This window comes from Ctenopharyngodon idella, chromosome 1, assembly GCF_019924925.1.
Source record: "Ctenopharyngodon idella isolate HZGC_01 chromosome 1, HZGC01, whole genome shotgun sequence".
Classification (NCBI taxonomy): domain Eukaryota; kingdom Metazoa; phylum Chordata; class Actinopteri; order Cypriniformes; family Xenocyprididae; genus Ctenopharyngodon; species Ctenopharyngodon idella.
Genome location: NC_067220.1, coordinates 44495501 through 44515686, shown reverse-complemented (window position 1 = coordinate 44515686; position 20186 = coordinate 44495501). Strand labels below are relative to the sequence as shown.

Here is a 20186-nt window from a genome sequence, read left to right as displayed (position 1 = left end):
ATGAATGTATATTGTCATTCATTTCAACACTGTATGCTTGCAACAGCATGATGAATCAGTGGTTAATACTGTCACCTCACAGCAAAGTGTTTCCTTAAAATAGACATGCACATCTGACAAATTGAGGATTATAAATTTTCCATTGAATGTGTGTTATCCACACATTGCATGCTGGGATGCATTCCAGTTCTTTCTGACCATTTTCTCCATGTTCTGCTTTTTCTAGTTTCAAATGTCTCAGTATAGGGTTTCTCTCACATACTTCAAATAACAAATGCATATTCTGATTAGATAACGTATTAACCAATACTTTAAAATGGCAGTATGCCATGAGTGTGTTTGTGAAAGTTGATTAGTGGTTTTTGGGGAGTTTGAGCTTGTAAAGAATAAGCATGCTTTTCTCATCTCTATTCACAATTTGGATCAACTGGTGGGCTTGACAGTTTAAACCTGGAGAGCAGAGCAGTTTTGCACACTTTATAAACATACTATGCATTGTTTGATATTTAGTTTGCTATATTTGATTTGTATCCAGAATTACAGAGTTTAAAAATACAGCTAAATATAAAACCAATAAGATTTACTTTAAAATGACAAAGAAGAATGTTAAATTGTTAGTATGGATATCACCCTTTAATATAATGAGCTACATGTTTAATTACAGATTATGGTTATTTATGTAATTTTACATGAATTTGTATGTAATTTAAGAAAACAGAAAAATACTGTATAATATGGTAATTTTCCCATATAAAAAAAAAAGAAGAGAATTACTGTAATTTGTCATTAATGATAACATCCTTAAAATAATGGTCAAGTTGTTAATTTACAGATATTGTTTGTAATTTTACATGAATTTGTATGTAATTTAAGAATACAGAAAAAAATAATGTAATTTTCCTGTATTAAAAAAATTAGAATTACTGTAATTTGTCATTAATAATATCCTTAAAATAACAGTCAAGTTGTTAATTTACAGATATTGTTTGTGATTTTACATAGTTTTAAACATAATTTAAAATGAAAGAAAAATACTGTAAAAAATGTAGTTATTTTCCGTAAAATTAGGATTTTTTTTTTTTTTTTACAGTGTAGTTACCCAGCAGTGCAGGGTGTGAATTATTCATTGTTGTCATGTATCTTTTACAGCCTGTTCAATTGAAGGCCACAGTCCAGCATAAAGATCTTCAGATTTAATTATTATAGGAATATCGTACCATCTATTATTGCAAAATAAACCCTGACAGGATGGTCACATCCCCGGCATGAACTTATCTCACCCTAAAGGGGGTTATTTTACTGTAATGAGCAGTTGACTGTTCTTCATTATTCTTTGCCAGTTTACCAAATATGTTGCTGTGAAATATTGATCTGACTTTAAATGATTCCATTGTGACAAGAAAGAGAGCACATGTGATATGAAAGACATGAAGCACAAATGGTTGCCGGACAGCAGCCAAATATAAACTTCATTGGTCGTTTAACATTAGAATGTTGCAACTGTTCAATCATAAGGAAGTTATTCCAGAGTGCTGTGTAATAAAAAACAAGAGTGGACCTACGTGATTGAAACCATTGAATGAGTAACAGAACAAGATTAAGAAAAGTTCAGTTACAAAGGTTTATCAAATTAACTCGCAACGTGAAACTCTTCCAGTCACTGTTTACAGCAGAGGCCATAACTGTTTATGGCATCCAATAAATAACAGCTCAGAAAGAGAATAAATAGTCCTACGCTTCACAATATCAGCTGCACTGACAGTGAATTACGGAAAAGATGGCCTTATTCTCTGTGTTAATTATTTTAGCTTGTGTGCATGTCCACAGTGTGAGGAGTGCTATTGGTAAGTCAAATCTATCTATGTTTAAAAACATGCTTTCGAGGACAAAAGTCTTAAAATGCTCATCAAGTTTTAGTTTTGATTATGTAAAGTTTACACTTCCTAAGTGTACACTGTTCAACAGAGGTGGAAAGAGTAATAAAACATTCTACTCAAGTAAAAGCACTATTACTTCAATGAAATTTTACTGAAGCATATTACGGTCTAAAAATCTACTCAGGTAAAAAGTAGCTCATTTAAAATTCACTTTAATGCAATTTATAAGTTACTGAGTTAATTTTTTAACAGCGGGGGATGGGCTGGGAGACCAGTATGAGATTTTGATGGTATGATGACCGTCTCAGAAAATATCACAGTTTCATGGTATCACAGTATACGCAATTATTAAATAAACTGTGTTATTAAATTATGGTTGTTATTATTATCATCAGATAATATGACCATTAAATGAATGAAAACAGGTTTTTTGGTTAAAAAAAAAATTTAGTTAGTGACAAACTTAAAACTATTTGTTTGTTTTATTAAAATATCAATAAAACATGTCTAATCAGTTAAATTGATTACAAATTAGATGACTTATTTTTATCATTAAAAATGTATTAAAATGTTTAAGAATAATAGAGTCCTATGTAATGTATTTTATAATTTAATAAATATATTATCAAGAACGGTGATAACCAAATGTAATTTTAACAAACTTTTATTATTTTATATTTTGGCAAAGTGCTGCAAAACAGAGATTTACTAAATTAAACCATGGACAAAAATATCTTCCTTAAATAATGTTTAAATAAATTGTATTGTTCTTGTTATTATTATTATTATTTTGAGAAGTACATTCTGTTGTAGGCCTACAACAGTAATATATATCTGTCATAATTTGTTATGGTTAAACTGAACTCTTATTTTGACGCGTTGTAGTGAAGACCTTTTAGTTTCAGAGTGTATTTTGACATTTCCAGCATCTCATTTCGAAGGCTGCGTCCTCCGGAGGTTGCATTTGAAGGCTGCATACGTCATCGAGGCAGTCTCATTTAACAAAAGTAATTAATTCAGCCTAAATTATAATTGGGATATATACCTTTATCAGCACAGGGGTATGGTGTTCCCTGTCTTTTCGCAGTCACTTTGCATCCACATTTTTTGCAAATTGGACATCTATCCTCGAGGACAACCACACATTTTTGTTTGTTTGTTTGTTCTTTTCTATATCCAAAGTATTCCCATACTGGCCAGGGGTTCACTTCATAAGAATTATTCGACAGTATTTCGCTTTCAGCTGGGTCTCCCGCCCATTAATCAATCAATGCAGTAGTTTCTGGAGTGGAGTTTCTTGAAGTAAAGAATTGAAAATGGCAGCTGAGCCATGCTACTAGCATTTCAGAAAATTTTCTGTAATGCAGACCAACTTCTAAAATGAATGCTTAATTTGTTTTGGTTATTAAAGTATTTTATATATTAATGTAGTGTATGTGACTAAATTTAATCTTTTAGCTGTTTGTTAAGTCCTGAAACCAGTTACTTGTCGTTTAAGGTTCCTCAGAGATAAACTGTGTAAATGGAGGTAGTTTCACTCTGGGAACTGTCGACGAGGGATATGAAGGTGAAATATGCCCACATTTATAATATCATTTTTATGTATTTTTGTTATAATATTTAATATAAATAATGTTTTTATTAATTTTAATTTGTTGTTCTTAAATGGACCTTGGTAATTAGAGAGTATCACAAGAGTGGCAATACAAAAACAATACTGCCATTATCTAGTATTAAAGGGGTCATGAACTGCGTTGTTTTGTTGTTTTATTATTTTATAATGTTTCCTGGGATGCACTTATAATGTTGATATGCTTTTTCCATCAAAAATTGTCATTATTTTGAAATAAAAGGCATTTTTCCTACCCTGATTTTAGGGTAGGAAAAATGCTTTAAGGGGCGTGTCTGTGAGACCAGTGTAAACGTCCACTGCTGTGATTGGCTGACATATTTGCATTTGAAATAGCTACCCAACTAACAGAATTTTGTTATAAGAACGTGCTCCAAATATTCGTGTTGGATCTGGGAACATAAAAAATGTCCAGTTTTCTTGAACTTCTGTAGACGTGTGACAGAAATAAAGTCAGTCTGGTTAGTAATAAGTGAAGCTGGTAATGCTGTTTGTGTAGTATTACTCTCTCGAAAACTTTTAGCATGTTTTTACTACAGCTCTCAAGGTTAACTAACCATGAAAAGCGCTGCATTACATTTAGATCTATGGCATTATATTTATATCGTGGCATGAAAGGTTGACAGGCACATTCCAGGATCAGTCGTTCGATGGGCCTGGTGTCAATAAAAGTTTTTTTTTTCCAATTTAAAAACAAGTTTTCAGTTCTGAAACTTACTGGATATTCGAGTACGATGACCTCTTATATATCAAAATTTATTTATATCAAATATTTAGATTGTGTGTTAGAATATGTATTTAAATGTGTATTTGATCAGGAGATGATTGTTTACAGGAGATGTAGAGATTATCACTAATATCGGGCCTAATGATCGTCCGGTTCTGCAGCCAACTTCGACTGTCAATGTTCTGACAATATTAGAGCTGGTTTACACTGAAGGAGACTCAACCGCTATCGTACGGACCATCAAACCACTGGATGCTGAAGAAATTAGGCTGGTTTGTTCCACCATTACTGATCCAGTGTCTAAAGATTAGATAGATAGTAGGGGTGCACCGGTTCTCGGTAAAAAATCGAACCGTACCGTTCTCCACTTACGGTTCGGCACGCACTTGCACCACGGTTCATTTCGAATGATGACACATCTATATGGTTTGTTGAAAATAGCAACGTGTAAAACAGAACGAGTTCAGATAATGTATGTTTCAGTCAATTAATACGCATTCTGGCTTCCCAAAAAGTTTCAACAGTGATGATTTACGGCGTCATCACCCAGGTGTTGATGGCGCACGAGCACAGGTGAGACCTGAACAGCACACGTTGCTATCTGTGTTTAAACTAAACTCATTTAAGCCTTGCTAATTTAAACATTTAAACAAGACGTGACAGAGAAGATTTGTGTGCGCTCATCCGAAGCGTGCACGCCCGTTATCTCAGACATTGCGCAAATACAGAGTTCTCTTTCAAGTCATGCGTTTGAACAGACAAATTCACACAAAAATTATGTCAACATGCCCATCTTTTCAAGTATCCTAACAAACATAGTCGGTTATGTCTTGAGTAAACGTATAACGGTCGAAAAAAGAGCATGTGTAACAGCCCAGGTAGCAAGTAATGATTGAAATAATGTTAAATCAATGTTAATGTGTCAACGTTAACCGCATTGAATCAATATCACTTTTGCACCTGCAATTAATGTTGAAAAAATTCAATAGTAATGGCATTTCAACAAAAAATCAATAGTAATGGCATTGATGTTGGTTCAACATCATGCTTGCACTCTCAGAAAATGAATCACAATTACAACTGACTTAAAACCACACAGCCTGAAATCAACTGAAAATAAAAGAAGACAATAAATCTCTCAAGATCTCAGCAGAAGTTCATTTTGAGAATTAACAGGTTTAGATGTTGATGTTTTATTGAAAATATTTGGTCGCCATTTTGGTGGTCAGTGTTTCCTTTAGTTGGGCAGTTTGAGTCTTGGTTTTTCATGTGAGTTTGTGGTCTTTGTAACAGTGTTTACCAAAACACATCATTTGTTGCAAAGAAACCAGTGCAACATAATATTCGTCATCATAAAGCAAAATCATTTACTAATTGTACTCCTGACCAAAAGTGTATATTTGTTTTTAATAGATTATATTCACCAACAATACTTTTTTGCTACAGATCAGACATTCTGAATCTTGACTTTTAAAGAGCAAAAATTCTTTAGACACACACAGACATCAAGAATCAGCATATGAATCACAACAATGGTGACATCCTTCATGTCGCAATGCATGCTGGGAGTCATGAGTTGTACACTATGGTGGCTCCCAGCATGCATTGTGGCATGAAGGATGTCACCATTGTTGTGATTCATATGCTGATTTCTGTGTGTGCCAAAATATTTTGTATTTAAAAAAAAAAATCAGAATATGATCTGTGGCAAGAAAGTATTGTTGAATATAATATTTTAATAACGAATATCCACTTTTGGTCAGAAACAAGATTAATAAACTACTCTGCTTTGTGAGGCACAAAACTATGCAGATTGATCATTTTGTTTCTGGTTTTCTTTGCAACAAATTATGTGTTTTAATAAACACTGTTACAAGGACCACAAACTCACACAAAAAAACCAAGAGTCAAACTGCCCAACTAAAGGAAATACTGATGACCATAATGGTGACCAAACATTTTCAATAAAGCATCAGCATCTAAACCTGTTAATTCTCAAAAAGAACTTCTGCTGAGATCTTGAGAGATTTATTGTCTTCTTTTATCTTCAGTTGATTTCAGGCTGTGTGGTTTTCAACTACTGAAAACTACTGATAGATACCCGAAAAGCACTGTTTATTTTATTTGAATCTTTGCTCTATTGTATTGATTTGTGCTGTTGCTTGTAGTTTGATTATTTGTTCTTATTTTCTTTATTTTTATTTGACAGTAGTCCTTTTTTCCCTGAACATAGCACATACCGAACCGTACCGAAAACGTGACCCTAAAACCGTGATACAAACCGAACCGTGAGCAATTTGAACCGTTGCACCCCTAATAGATAGATAGATAGATAGATAGATAGATAGATAGATAGATGATTGTATTGCATTTTATTTTTTCATATAGTATGTCTCTTTGTATGTTTTATTCCTTCTAGTATTCAGATGCTTTGTATTATTTTATCACCTGCGCAAGAGGGGTATGTTTATTTAAACAATAAAATCATAAAATCAATAAATAAAGAAAAGTATTATAGAAATAAAGATTCAGCAAATAAACCTTTTCTGTAAAGTCTTAATTTTTCATTTCAGCCAAAAAACCACCGGACACTATACGTTCGGGATGTCAATGAACACCCTCCGATCTTCCAGAGCAAAACATACAGTGCCATGCTGTCAGAGGTGTGTAATGTCACATCGTTATACAGGTATAGTGTGTTTGGCCTCTGAGGGATGCCACACCTCTTAAACCATGTCTTTCATTCCAGACGACGGCTCTGGGTTCATTTGTGCTCACGGTGAGGGCAACTGATGCAGATGCGACTGATAACAACAAAAGAATTTGGTATTCTATACTGGTGAGTCATGAAGGATTCTTATATATTTGACACATATCCCAGATAGCAAGCCACCATCGAAACAATGCTAAATCAATGTTAATGTGTCAAAGTTAACTGCATTGAATCAATATCACTTTTGCACCCACAATTAAAGTTTTTTTTTTTTTTTTTTTTTTGTCATTAATAGATTATATTCACCAAGAAAACTTTCTTGCCACAGATCAGACATTCTGAATTTTGATTTTTAAAATACATTATATATATATATATATATATATATATATATATATATAATGAGTTTTATACTATGGTGGCTTCCAGCATACAATTAATGGAAAAAACAAAGACCATCATCTGAAGTAACATGTTTAGACTGCAACAGGAAAAAGGCACGTTGCCTGTTTGGGGGTATAAATCCATTGAAAACAGAATGCTTGTTTGGCAATGCATGTTACATTTTAGCCACATTTTTAAAACCATTTATTCTCTCATAACTTAAACTAAACATTCTTTGTAAAATTCTGTTGGACAATAAATATAATGCCTATTTATGAATATATTATATAATGCTGTATAATATTTAATATGCAAATTTCTAGGGCCTATAAATTATCAATATGACCAAAACTTTGAGGAAAACCTGTTGTACACAATCTACTTCATGCCTTCCGCCCTCTGATTGATAATTCATACTTTTTTTTATTAAGTATAGTCTTTTTTTGCACAGAAATCCTTTTTATTGTTAAAAATTTAAAAAAAAAAATTGTCATTTTTTTCATGCTAATGTAAATGTCACATATGACACAATAGACAATATTTATTTGTCTCCCAATTATTATTGATTTGCAATGAAGTGCATATATATGCCATCAAATGTTTAGTTTAAGTTATGAGAGAATAAATGTTTAAAAAAAATGGCTATAATGTTGTAATACGCATTGCCAAACAAGCATTCTGTTTTCAATGGATTTATAACCCTTAAACGGGCAACGTGTCGTGGGTGATACAAACATTTACAGACTAATTATGAAAAATGTAAAAATTAAATTCATAAAATTTCACCATAAACGTAATAAGCTAGCACTAAACAACAACTTTTTAAACATGTAAGTCCCCTCCAAATATTGTAAATGTGTAAAAAAATATATCAACTTTTATCAGAAGGTTAGTAGATTTCCCACTACAGGGAGTCATGCTGTTTTTAAATGCTGCCCGTAAGCTAAACAAAAAAATTGTGAACAAAGTCAATATATCTAAATATTCACAACAAACACCCTTTCAACATGAAACCAAGAAATGAGACCCAAACTTTCCCTGACTCTCCCCACAGCCTCTCAAATGTTTGTATCACCCACATCACGTCGCCCTGTTTAGGGTTAATATAAATTTAAACTACAAACCCGTATCCAAATACGACCATTAAAACATCAACTTAACTTTAATACCTCAAGCTAACCATTAACAATAGCACACATGAATTAATCACTGCATCAACTACACCTGCAGAGTTTAGCTCCAACCCTAACAGTTAATAAGATAATGAAGTGATTAATTAAGGGATGATTAAGCTTTAATGATGAACATATGCTGTTAACAAGCAGAATCACTGAAGAAAAGAGAAACACAAGAACTACAACTGACTTCAGCCACAGCCTTAGATAAAATCAACAAGATAAAAGAAGACATTATATATCTCAAGATCTGATTAAACAACTCCAAAAACAGTATTACCAGCTTCACTTGTTACTAACCAGATTGAATTTATTTCTGTCTCCTATCTACAGAAGTTCTTATTGAGAATTAACAGAGGTTTAGATGTTGATGTTTTATTGGTCAAAATACAATGCCACCATTATTAAAATCAGTGTTTGCTTTAGTTGGGCTCTTGACTTTCTATGTTAGATTTTCTTTCTGCGACAACTGTTGCAAAACAACAAAATTGGTAGAATAAAAATGTTAATTTGCTTTTTTAAACTTTTGTTTTCAGCAATGCACTGCAAAAAACTATTGCAATTGCTTAAAAGAAAATTGCTGTAGAAAGACAAAAGGGTCACAGGCCCAGCTAAAGCAAACACTGACCACTATGATGGTGGCATCATTTTTTGACGAATAAAACATCAGAAATAAAGTCAGTCTGGTTACTAATAAGTGAAGCTGGTAATGCTGTTTGTGGAGTTGTTTAATCAGATCTTCAGAGATTTAATGTCTTCTTTTATCTTCAGTTGATTTCATGAAGTCAGTTGTAGTTTTTGTGTTTCTCTTTTCTTGAGTGATTCTGCTTGTTAACAGCAGGTGTTCATCATTAATGTTCAATCATCACTTAATTATCTCATTAACTTTAACAATTTAACACTGTAGATTGAGACCATATGTACTCTGAGCAGAGTTGAGTTAACTTTGAGGATTTTGCTGAGTAGCTGCAACTTTGTAGTAATCCTGAAGAGCTTGATTACCTTGTTCAGGTGTGTTTGATTAAGGTTAGAGTTAAACTCTGCAGTAAAGTGGATCTCGAGTTCCAAAGTTGAGGACTTCTGAAATACACAAATATTGCTCTTTAAACAAAGCAACATGCAGCATATTATCAATGTGTCTTCATCTTCTTCTATTCTTCAGTGCAATAGTGACCCACAAAACACAGATAACAGAAACACTTTAAATCCCAACAGATCATTGAAGTGCAATGAACTTTCTGGGCCCTATCATAAATCCGTCGCAATGCGGCGCCAGGCACGACGCAAGTGCTTTTTGCTAGCTTCAGCCTGACGCAGTTGAAATTTTCATGTCCTGTGGCACATTGTGGCACATGCATAGCAAATGCATTTGCGCCCATGGGCGTGCTGGTCTGAAAACAAGGTGTGTTCAGGCGCATTGATGACGCGTTGCTATTTTGAGGCAACTGAAATAGACTGTGCCATTGACGACTGAAACCTGGTCTAAAGTCAATGGCGCAATATATGTTTTGTTATTTAAAGAGTGTGTTTTTCCCATTGTTAAACTAGCAAAAGTGGATTCGAGCACACCCTAAGTGCACTTGTGCTGTGCACTTTAGACCATGCGCTTAAATCATCACATAAAATAACACTCCAGTTCAACATTTACTCTCCTGATCAGTCATTCAGTCCACAATTTTTTTTCTATGTGCAATGTTATTTCCTAGTAATTTTACAGTAAACTAGTTTTCAGTTTACTACTCTTAAAATACATTTTAATGTGTCTTTTTATCTTAAAAGTTTAAGCCTTTTAACCGCACAGCAAAACCCTGTAGTGTCCACACTACAAAGAGTAAAAGTAACATTGAAGCAGTGTTGCTGTTAATGAGATAATTAAGTGATTAAATAATTATTAAGCATTAGTGATGAACACCTGCAGTTAACAAGCAGTATCCCTGACAGAAAGAGAAAAAAACAAGAACTACAACTAACTTTAAACATAATACATTAACCCCCGGTTTCACAGACAAGACTTAAGCCAGTCCTAGACTAACCCATGTTTTCTTAAGGCCACCGGGTGGCGGTGAGCCCAGTAGCGAGGGCCCTTTCATCGCTGCTTGCAGCTTTAATTATTATTATTATTATTATTATTATTATTGCAGTGTTTTTCTGCTGCCATTGTTTTCCTTGGGTTTGCTTCTCAGTTTCAAGCAATTTTAAGCTTTTCTTGTTTCATTCCATGTTTTCTAGGCAACTTCTGTCATGCTAATTCAGATTAGAACAGTTGGTTTTAAATTAATCTTGTTTATTTTAGTTCAGGACTCTATAGTCCAGGTGTTAGTAATCTATACTTAATCTATGTTTCAGAAAGCCATTTTTTAAAACATGATTAACTATTCTAGATTAAGGCCTACTCCTGGCTTAATTTAAACCCTGGCTGAGAACACTAAGAACTTCTGTAGACGTATGACAGAAATAAAGTCAAACTGGTTAATAAAAAGTGCAATAATGTGTAATGGCTGGAAGTCATTTGTAGTTGTTTTCTCTGTAAACAAATATCTAAAATCTATTTCACCAAAAAAAAAAAAAAAAAAAAAAAATCAAATAAATAAATAATAATAATAATAATAATAATAGTACCTTTGCACTTTTACATCCCAGTCCTTATACTGTTATTCTTCTTCTGATTGTTCTCTTTTCATATGACTTTCTGTTAATCCATCAGACCAGATTTAATACCAATAAGTCTGTCAATCTATAAAACACTGAATATGTCTAATCTCATGTTTTCTAGTTACAGAGCTGATGCATGCAAATCATTTTTGAAGAAATAAAAGAAAATGAAATAATACTGTGTAAACTCAGTTTGTATCTATGATTTTTTCCATGTCCCCATTTTAATTCATCACTTCAACTCTATTAACAGCCTCCAGTACCAGATGCCTTTGAATTGGATACAATTCGTGGTTACATCAGGTTGATTAAACGTCCGAACTACAACAATGTTCAACAGTACATCTTCACCGTGGAAGCTAAAGTAAAGACAAACTCTCTGACATCCTACCAGCCCTACATCCATTTTACTTTGATTACTAAACTTCAATGTACTGCTCTAAAGCATACACTCTTAGAAAAGATTGTTAAAACTGACTCAAAATGTGTTAAATTCTTACACATCAGTGTGTGAGTTTAGGGACAACACTTGTGTTAATTCTGACACATTCACTGATTTTAGTCAATGATTTTAACACAGTGAATGTGTCAGGAAGGTTAACCAGAGGTGTAGTCAAGACCAGACCCTCCAAGACCAAGACCAAGACCATTCAAGAGGGAAGTTAATGAGATAATTAAGTCATTAATCAACACCTGCTGTTAACAGGCAGAATCATTGAAGGAAAGAGGAAAACAACAACAAAATAAAACACCTGTGCTGCTTCTGAACATGAAGATCAAATTTGCAATGATCTCTTTGTCAAGTCAAAAAACATCACACATCAGTGCTTGTGTTTTGGGACAACACTTGTGTTAATTTTGACACATTCACTGTGTCAAACACAGACATTCAGAATCTGTCAAAAACCATTTGTCAAAAAACAACTCAAATTGGCTAAATTCTTACACATCAGTGTGTGAGTTTAGGGACAACACTTTGTTAATTCTGACACATCAGGTTCAGGGTCAGAGATCAGGGTTTGCTTTAGTTGGACTCTTGACCCTTGACTTTTTAATATTAGATTTTGTTTGGGCTGTTGTAACTAAGTTATAACAGCTAGACAGGCAAAGAGAAAAGATGATCAGGTGGTGTTGGTTATGTTTTCACATAATCATTATTTGACCCGAATCAGTTAACTCATTTAGAGCCCAATCTCTGAGTTAGATTTACATTATTGATTACAGCAGTACTGTGATTCTACAGCAGAAGATCAGCTTTTTCAATATAATCTGAAGGATTTCTCAAAAGCTGTTCTGATCAAAAAAAAAAAAAACTCTTTCATTTAAAGACACAGACATCAAGAATCAGCCTGTGAATCTCAACAGTGGCAAAGAGTATAGAACTCAAGAGGCGACACTCTGATACTTTTTGGGCAACAGTCACTGATGGCGCTCCGGTAGCACGGCCGCCATTATGGGGTTAAAATACTAACTGGACCATAGAATCCTTCACATCTTACGCACCTAAAAAAAATCGTCGAATTTCACTGCCAAATCAGAAGCGCAAAAGAACATTTTTCAAATGAAATCATCAGTAAATTGTATGGCTCCTACAGTAAATGTTGTATTGTCTTATATATGTTTTATTTTACTAGTTGTGGAATCCAACCATTCAACCATCTGAGGTAATGTAGTTAGCCTACTTTATTGAGTATTTCCATTTTATGCAACTTTATACATTTATTAATAGTAAATTAATAATGAATACATTTAAGATCATCATGTTTGCAGCGAACAATATATTTCAGACCTAGTGGAGTAATAGTAATAATAGTATCACTAGGTCTGAATTGAAATAGGCTATTGTACGTTTTAATGGATCACGCTACAAACATAATGATCTTATAATACATGATGCATTGCTGTGTCCGTTATCGCATAATTCACACTTTTGGACACTTTTGTTTTAACGGACATTAGACAAAACTGCAAAATCAAGCTGTTATATTCATATATTTATTGTCCAACATTCGCAATTTTTCTGATGCATGTCCTTAATTTAATTTCAAAGAATTTTAACCCAAACTGACTGGGTTTCTAGAGAGCAAAGGTTTTGTGAAAAAGTGGAAGACTTAAACACAATGTCTGTAAAATAAACTGTTAAAAGGATTTGATGATCACTAGTGATAGTACTTTATTCTGTGTTGTCATCATTCAAGTTTGATTTCAGCTTTAATGTACGTTTTTTTAACAAAAGCAGCTGATATTTCCATAGAAACTAGTGGACCGACAAGTCGCTTTCACCACAAAATGGCAGAAGCGCAGGGCTGCTGCTGGGCACCAGTGTTGCAATGGAACTTTCTGTTGAGTGTCGCTTCTTGTTAGCGTATATTCTTTGACAGTGGTGACCATCAAAAAGCATGTTGCAGTGCATTCTGGGTGCCATCAATCAAAATTCATCCATGGCTCCCATCATGCATTGCTGCATGAATAAATTATGAGCTGAATTGTCTTAGTAATTTCCTTTATTCTCACTATTTTAGTTTGTTCTGTTTATGTGATGTTTTAGTAGCTTGTTTTCTAATGTTCAGAGTTGATCTGTTTATCAGAATATGCTTGTCACCGTTGTTGAGATTCACAGGCTGATTCTTGATGTCTGTGTGTGCCTAAAAGAAAGGTTTTTTTTTTTTTTTGATCAGAACAACTTTTGAGAAGTCATTTGGATTATATTAAAAAAGTTGATCTTCTGCTGTAGAATCACAGTGCTGCTGTAATCAATAATGTAAATCTAACTCAGAGATTGGGCTTTAAATGAGTTCAGTGATTCAGGACAAATAATGATTATGTGAAAACATAACCAACAACACCTGATCAGCGTTTCTCTTTGCTTGTCTGGCTGTTATAACTCAGTTACAGCATCCCAAACTAAATCTAATATTAAAAAGTCAAGGGTCAAGAGGCCAACTAAAGCAAACACTGATATGCATGATGGTGACTTAAAATTGTGATTTTAACAGCAGGTGTTCATCACTAATGTTCAATAGTCAAACGATTAATGAATTATCTTGATTGAATGGTCTTGTTTTGGTCTTGGAAGGTCTGGTCTCAATCACACCTCTGGTCTTCAATGGTCTTGGTTTTGGAGGTCTGACCTTCACCTCTGAAATTAACACAAAGATGTGTAAATGTGTAATATTAACACATTACAGGTGTTCTTGGCTGCACAGATTGTGTTGATGCTGTGAACAAATACACAAGTTGTGTTCATTTTAAAGTTACACATAATATGTGGAAAACAATTGAATTCTTCCAACACATTTTTATGAAATATTGACACAAAATGTGTAAACTAGTGTTACACATTATATGTGTCATTTTTCTACCATGGTGATTACAGGATTTTGATTTTTGGACTGAAAAACTATCATTTTAAGGTTGATAGTAATTCAACACTAGACAGAAAAAAAAAATGTTGGGTTACACATGACCCTATAGTATAATTTATTTATATAATCCAATAGTTAGGTTACTTGTGGGGTTATTTTTAACCCAACACTTTTAAGTGAGTTTGTTTTTTCTGCAGGATATAGGAGAACTCAGAGACACAACAACAGTTACAATAACGGTTAAAGATTTTGACAACCTAAACCCTTATTTTGATCACAGTCTCTACAAGGCATCCATTGTGGAAAATCAGGTAAATGACGTCAGAGGACAAGATCAATGCTTTAAATGCATGTCTGAGCACACAAATCAAGCCCTATTTTCTGTCCATGCACAGGTAGGACACTTCTCAGACATCACTCCTGAGGCCATAAAAGCTCAAGATGGCGACACTGGAATCAATGAGCCTGTAGTTTACAGCATAACAGCAGGTACCCTTAACAGAAGATTTACAAAACACTTACATGACATGTCCTAATCTAAACAACAATAATAATTAAATGTACTCATAATCTGAATTAAGTTTCTGATTAAAAAATACTGACATTTTTTTTTCCAGTCCTTCCAAATAAATATCAGAACAACTTTGAAATTGACCGAAACAGTGGGGTCATCTCTGTGACGACGGCACTAGACAGAGAGGAAATAGACCAGATTACTGTTTACCTACAGGTATCAGAAGTTTCAAAAGTGTTGGGAAAAAAGTTACTTTTAAAATGCATTACAATATTGTGTTACACCCTAAAAAAGTAACTAATTGCATTATTTAGTTACTTTTTATGGAAAGGAATGCGTTACTTTACTTTTGCATTACTTTTTCTCATCTGGGCTGGGCTTGCTTGTTTGTTTTTAATTTTATAAAGTTCTAGTTTGGCAAACACTGTAAAACCTTGCTGTAAAAAAATGGCCAAATTCTGACAGTAACATATCATTTTCAATTAAAACAGTAATATACCGTAGAAAACAATGCATTCTGGGTAATATTTGTCATTTTCCAGAAAATAGCCTACAGGAATATACTGTGAGTTAACATCGCTCAAAGGCTCTGAGGCTGTGTTCTAAATCACACCCTATACCCTCATTCACTATAAGCGTGCTTCGGATAAGTGCACACACAAATCTTCTCACAACACGCACAAGATTTCTTTTGCGTCTTGCTCATGAATGTTTAAATTAGCACGGCTTAAATGAAGCCAGAATGCGTATTCATTGACTGAAACATACATTAGCTGAACTCTGTCTGTTTTAGACATTGCTATTTTCAACAAACCATATTATAGATGCGTCATCAGATTTGAGATGACCCACGGTGCAATTGCGTGCCGAAAATTTTCATATCGGTGGCATATCGGTGGCATATCTGCAGCATATACATATATATGATGCATATATATCTGCGACAGGCTCATATCGGCCGATAAAATTGGCAGACCGATAAATCGATCGGGCTCTACCGTTAATAATTTTGCCAGTATTTTACCATTGATTTACAGGTCAGAGTTTTACAGTGAATGTAAAAGCCCTTTCACACAAAAAGTGAAATGAATTAGTCTCAGGCTGAAGGAAATGTAATCCATTTCTGTACAGTAGAGAGCACTTGAAGAATAGGATGCAGGAGAAGAAAGTTTTTTTTTTTTTTTTTGTATAGTTGATTTGGATCATTAAACGTCAGCAGCAAAGACATTGATTAATAAAATGGGATTAAATACTCAAAAGATATTTGTGTTATTTAACATTTAATTATAGCATTTAATTATGTGCCTCATATTCTGAATTTGCATTTCAGTGTTTTTATTTATTTTGAAGAATACTGAATCTAATTAAAAAGTAATGTGTTACTTTACTAGTTACTTGGAAAAAAGTAATCTGATTATGTAACTTACGTTACTTGTAATGCGTTACCCCCAACACTGCTACAAACCATTAGGCTGATCTTATGAATCTGAAGAGATTTCAGTACTTTGTATATATTTTCTAAACAGTGTTTCCTTGTAAAAACTAGGCAACTCAGCAGGATGATGCCAGCAAGACGGCTAATACTGTGGTACTCGTCACTATTGAGGATGTGAATGACAACCCGCCGAAATTTGAGTACACAACATCTATTCTGGAAAATGCACTACAGGGCCAGTTTGTGCTTCAGACTAGAGTCACCGAACTAGACCTGGTACTGTTCCTGAAAACCTCACTGTTTTTTGTAAATAAATAAATAAATTAATAAAATAATAATAATAATAATATTAATACACACTTACAAAAGGGTGAATCTAATCAAAATTGTCAAGAAATCTCTAGGTTGGGTTATCTTTGACTCCAAATTCACGAGAAATAAGAACAGATATTCTGCTGAATATTATTGTAACGACAACTGTAAAAAAATGTATTGCTTTTATTTCTAACATTTCAAACATTTTAATGGTCCAAAAATTTAGCAACACCCATCATCCAGAACTCAACAACTTGAAACCCCTTAGCAACAGTTTAGCACCACCCTAGCAACAAATTAGAACACTTTAACTACCGCACAGCAATTAACTACCAACTACTCAGAACACTTTAGCAATGGCAAATATAACGCACAAACTTTAAAATAAGTAAGGCTTTGCCAAGCCAGACTTCAAAGTTTGGCTTAATATATTTACCTTTTATTTCTTTTTTTTTTTCTGATCAGGGTGGGTTCTCTAAAGGTCACTTTATCATGGATAGCGATACCTTCGTTATCAACAGTCAAGGAGTAATATCACTCAGGAGCAATGCCACCTTGGATAGAGAAACTATAGACAATTACAACATAGAAGTACAAAACTATCACATTCTTCTCTTGAACCCAAAGTTTCACCAAATGTTCAGGATGACTATTCCTTCTAAATGGGATTCTTGCATTATCTTCTTTAGGTAGTAGCTGTAGACCAGCCTGTCGATGGTTTGAGCACCACAGCTCAGGTCAGCATCACTGTTCTGGACGTCAACGACAACAACCCACAATTCCTTCCTCTCCCAGAGCGCATTGAGATTCAGGAAGGTGTTTACACACCCTCGTCACCTGGAGAGGTGTGCGTGATCTCAGCCACAGACTCTGACATTGGAGAAAATGGACGTGTCACCATCACTACATACTCACACAGTGATTTATTTAGCTTCAGAGAGGTGAGAGGACTTTACGGGAACTGTCGCTGATGCTTTGAGTGCTTATCTACACGCCTTATACAATTTTTTTTTTTTTTTTTTCTGTTTCAGGATGGGACTCTACTAGTTATTGGAGAGCTGGATCGGGAGACACAGGATGTGTATGATGTAGTCATTGCTGCTATGGATCATGCAGTCCCACCAAGAATTGTATTAATTTCCACTTATTTGCATTATTGCATGATGTGACTATTAATTTTCTTGACTTTAACAGTTTTGTGATTGAAATGACTGGCACATTCTTAGTCTCAACAACAGGCGAGATTCCCACAGACTGTTCACAGAGATTGCCTGCTGCATATATATATATATATATATATATATATATATATATATATAAAGGCAAAAGATTTCTCAGAAGCAATCTCAGATTTCTCAAGCATCAATCTTATTGGCCTTACACTATATACAATCTGAGAGTAAAAGGTTTCATCTGTCTGGCAGCATACAAAGTTGTGTTTGTACAAGTGATTCTAAGAAAAAACTTGTTGCTTGATTTGCCAGAGCTTCATGTATTAGACACATTGAAAGTTTTTCCAAGTTCCGTTTGATGCACTTAGCAAATTAGACAACCTTGCAAATATGGAGTTTTGGTCTGCACTACAAAGAGTTGCTTATGTTCATTTTCTGCAGAATATCACTACAGTGAGGGTCAGCGTCACCGCTGTCAATGACAACGCTCTAGTCAAAACTGGCTCTCTCAATGAGATTGTGGATATTGAGAGCTCCTCCAGTAAAGGTAAGCAAAGACCAAGATTGTTTTAAATGATTGCTTAGCATTTAACATATCAAGAACAATGTTGGTCCAGTGCCATTTGATTGAAAGCAGTAAAACAGAGCCATCAATGCAATGCAGTCAATGATCAAAACAAGCTCTTTTGTGCTTGCCTGCAGATTAAGTTAGAGAAAGTGATAACGATGTGGCCACCCCAAGAAAGCCTATGCTCAACTGAAGAAGATAATACCACAGAAATGATTCCACTTCCCAGCATGGGCTGTTTGGAGGATTCATTTGTGTAATATATTTCCAAGTCTTGAACAAAACAAGACATTGATTTTTTTTTTTTTTTTTTAACCAGTTCTTTTGAATAAACGGGTCAAAATCTGTATAATTTTCCTTTGGTGTCCTCATCAGAATCACTCCATCATCATGAACATAATGCAAAATAATGAAATTCGGTGGTCTTATGATAAATGACCAAACATTTACACACATTGTACAATGACAAATCTCCTGAATTTTTCCCCCCCTCATTTTATACCATATTATTTGATTGGATGTATGTGATTTTGGAATGTCCCACATACTGCTCAGTTAACTTCAGTGATTGTAAAAAGTGTTTAAATGACACAAAATTAAAACATTTTTAAAAATATTCTTATTGTTCTCAGGTTGTTTGATAAAAAGTCATTTTTTTCATCATATAATGGCATAATTCAGTGGTCTCATTCAGCATTATTAACTGCTCACATAAACAATGTTTTATTAATTTTTCTTTACAGTAAATCTGTGATGTTACAGCTTGAGACCAGCAGTGCTTTATAATCTGTAGTATTTTTTTAAAAAAACACACACATATCAGCATATGAATCTCAACAATGGTGACAGTCAAACAAAATGCTTCATGTTGCAGTGCATGATGGGAGCCACCAAACAAAACGCATCCATGGCTCCCATCATGCATTGCAAAATAAATAAATTATGCAGCTGAATTGTCCTTTTATTTTCATTGATTGTTCCTGTTTGCTTTTATTTTGCTGTTGTTTTGTTGACTTTAGTAGCTTGTTTTGTGATGTTGAGAATTGATCTGTCACCAATATTAAAGTTATACTTCAAGCATACAGTCAGAGATTTAGACTTTGAATGACATCAATGAATCAAGTCATTATCAGAACATAAGCTTTATGACCAGGTCGTGTTTTCTCTTGCCCCAAAAAAATTACTTCAGAAACATAAAATTGGAGCAGCCAGAGAAAAACTAATATTAAAAAGTAAACACTGAAATGAAACATTCCATAAAACATCAACATCTAAACCTCCGTTAATTCTCAATATGAAGTTATGTAGATGTATTACAGAAATAAAGTCATAATGGTTAATAATAAGTGCAATAATGTGTTATGGCTGGAAATCAGTTGTTGTTGTTGTCTCTCTCTTTTTTCTGTTCTTGTTTCTTTTTCCTTCAGTGATTCTGCTTATTAACATCAGGTGTCACCACTAATGGTCAGTCATCACTTAACCCTTTAACACTTAGGGGTCGGTGGTTACGCCAGCAATACCACCTCGGTTTTTTTCTTACCAGTGCGAAAGAGACTCAAAATACTCCGGCAATGTTGGACGTACAAATAAGAGTTATATATTATTAAAAACTGTGGAATGTCTTATTTGTATACACTCACAGTAAAAACAAAATGTTGT

The 20186-nt window shown here is 34.0% G+C and overlaps 1 protein-coding gene across 2 annotated transcripts; it reads left to right on the top strand.

The window, feature by feature from the left end:
• The first annotated feature begins 1696 nt into the window (after window positions 1-1696).
• Window positions 1697-19711, top strand: LOC127515817 (protocadherin-18-like). Of its 2 annotated transcripts, XM_051899891.1 has the most exons (16): window positions 1699-1844; window positions 3376-3444; window positions 4343-4506; window positions 6654-6695; window positions 6808-6897; window positions 6984-7073; window positions 11412-11522; window positions 14721-14834; window positions 14919-15012; window positions 15141-15253; window positions 16584-16748; window positions 17253-17378; window positions 17477-17728; window positions 17819-17917; window positions 18401-18506; window positions 18662-19711. In XM_051899891.1, exons 1-16 carry the CDS (start codon window positions 1778-1780, stop codon window positions 18664-18666), a joined length of 1707 nt encoding a protein of 568 aa, XP_051755851.1. In that variant the 5' UTR covers window positions 1699-1777; the 3' UTR covers window positions 18667-19711. The 2 variants fall into 2 exon arrangements, with proteins under 2 accessions (XP_051755860.1, XP_051755851.1); XM_051899900.1 differs by lacking the exon at window positions 17253-17378 and having other exon boundaries at window positions 1697-1844.
• Window positions 19712-20186: the final 475 nt, after the last annotated feature.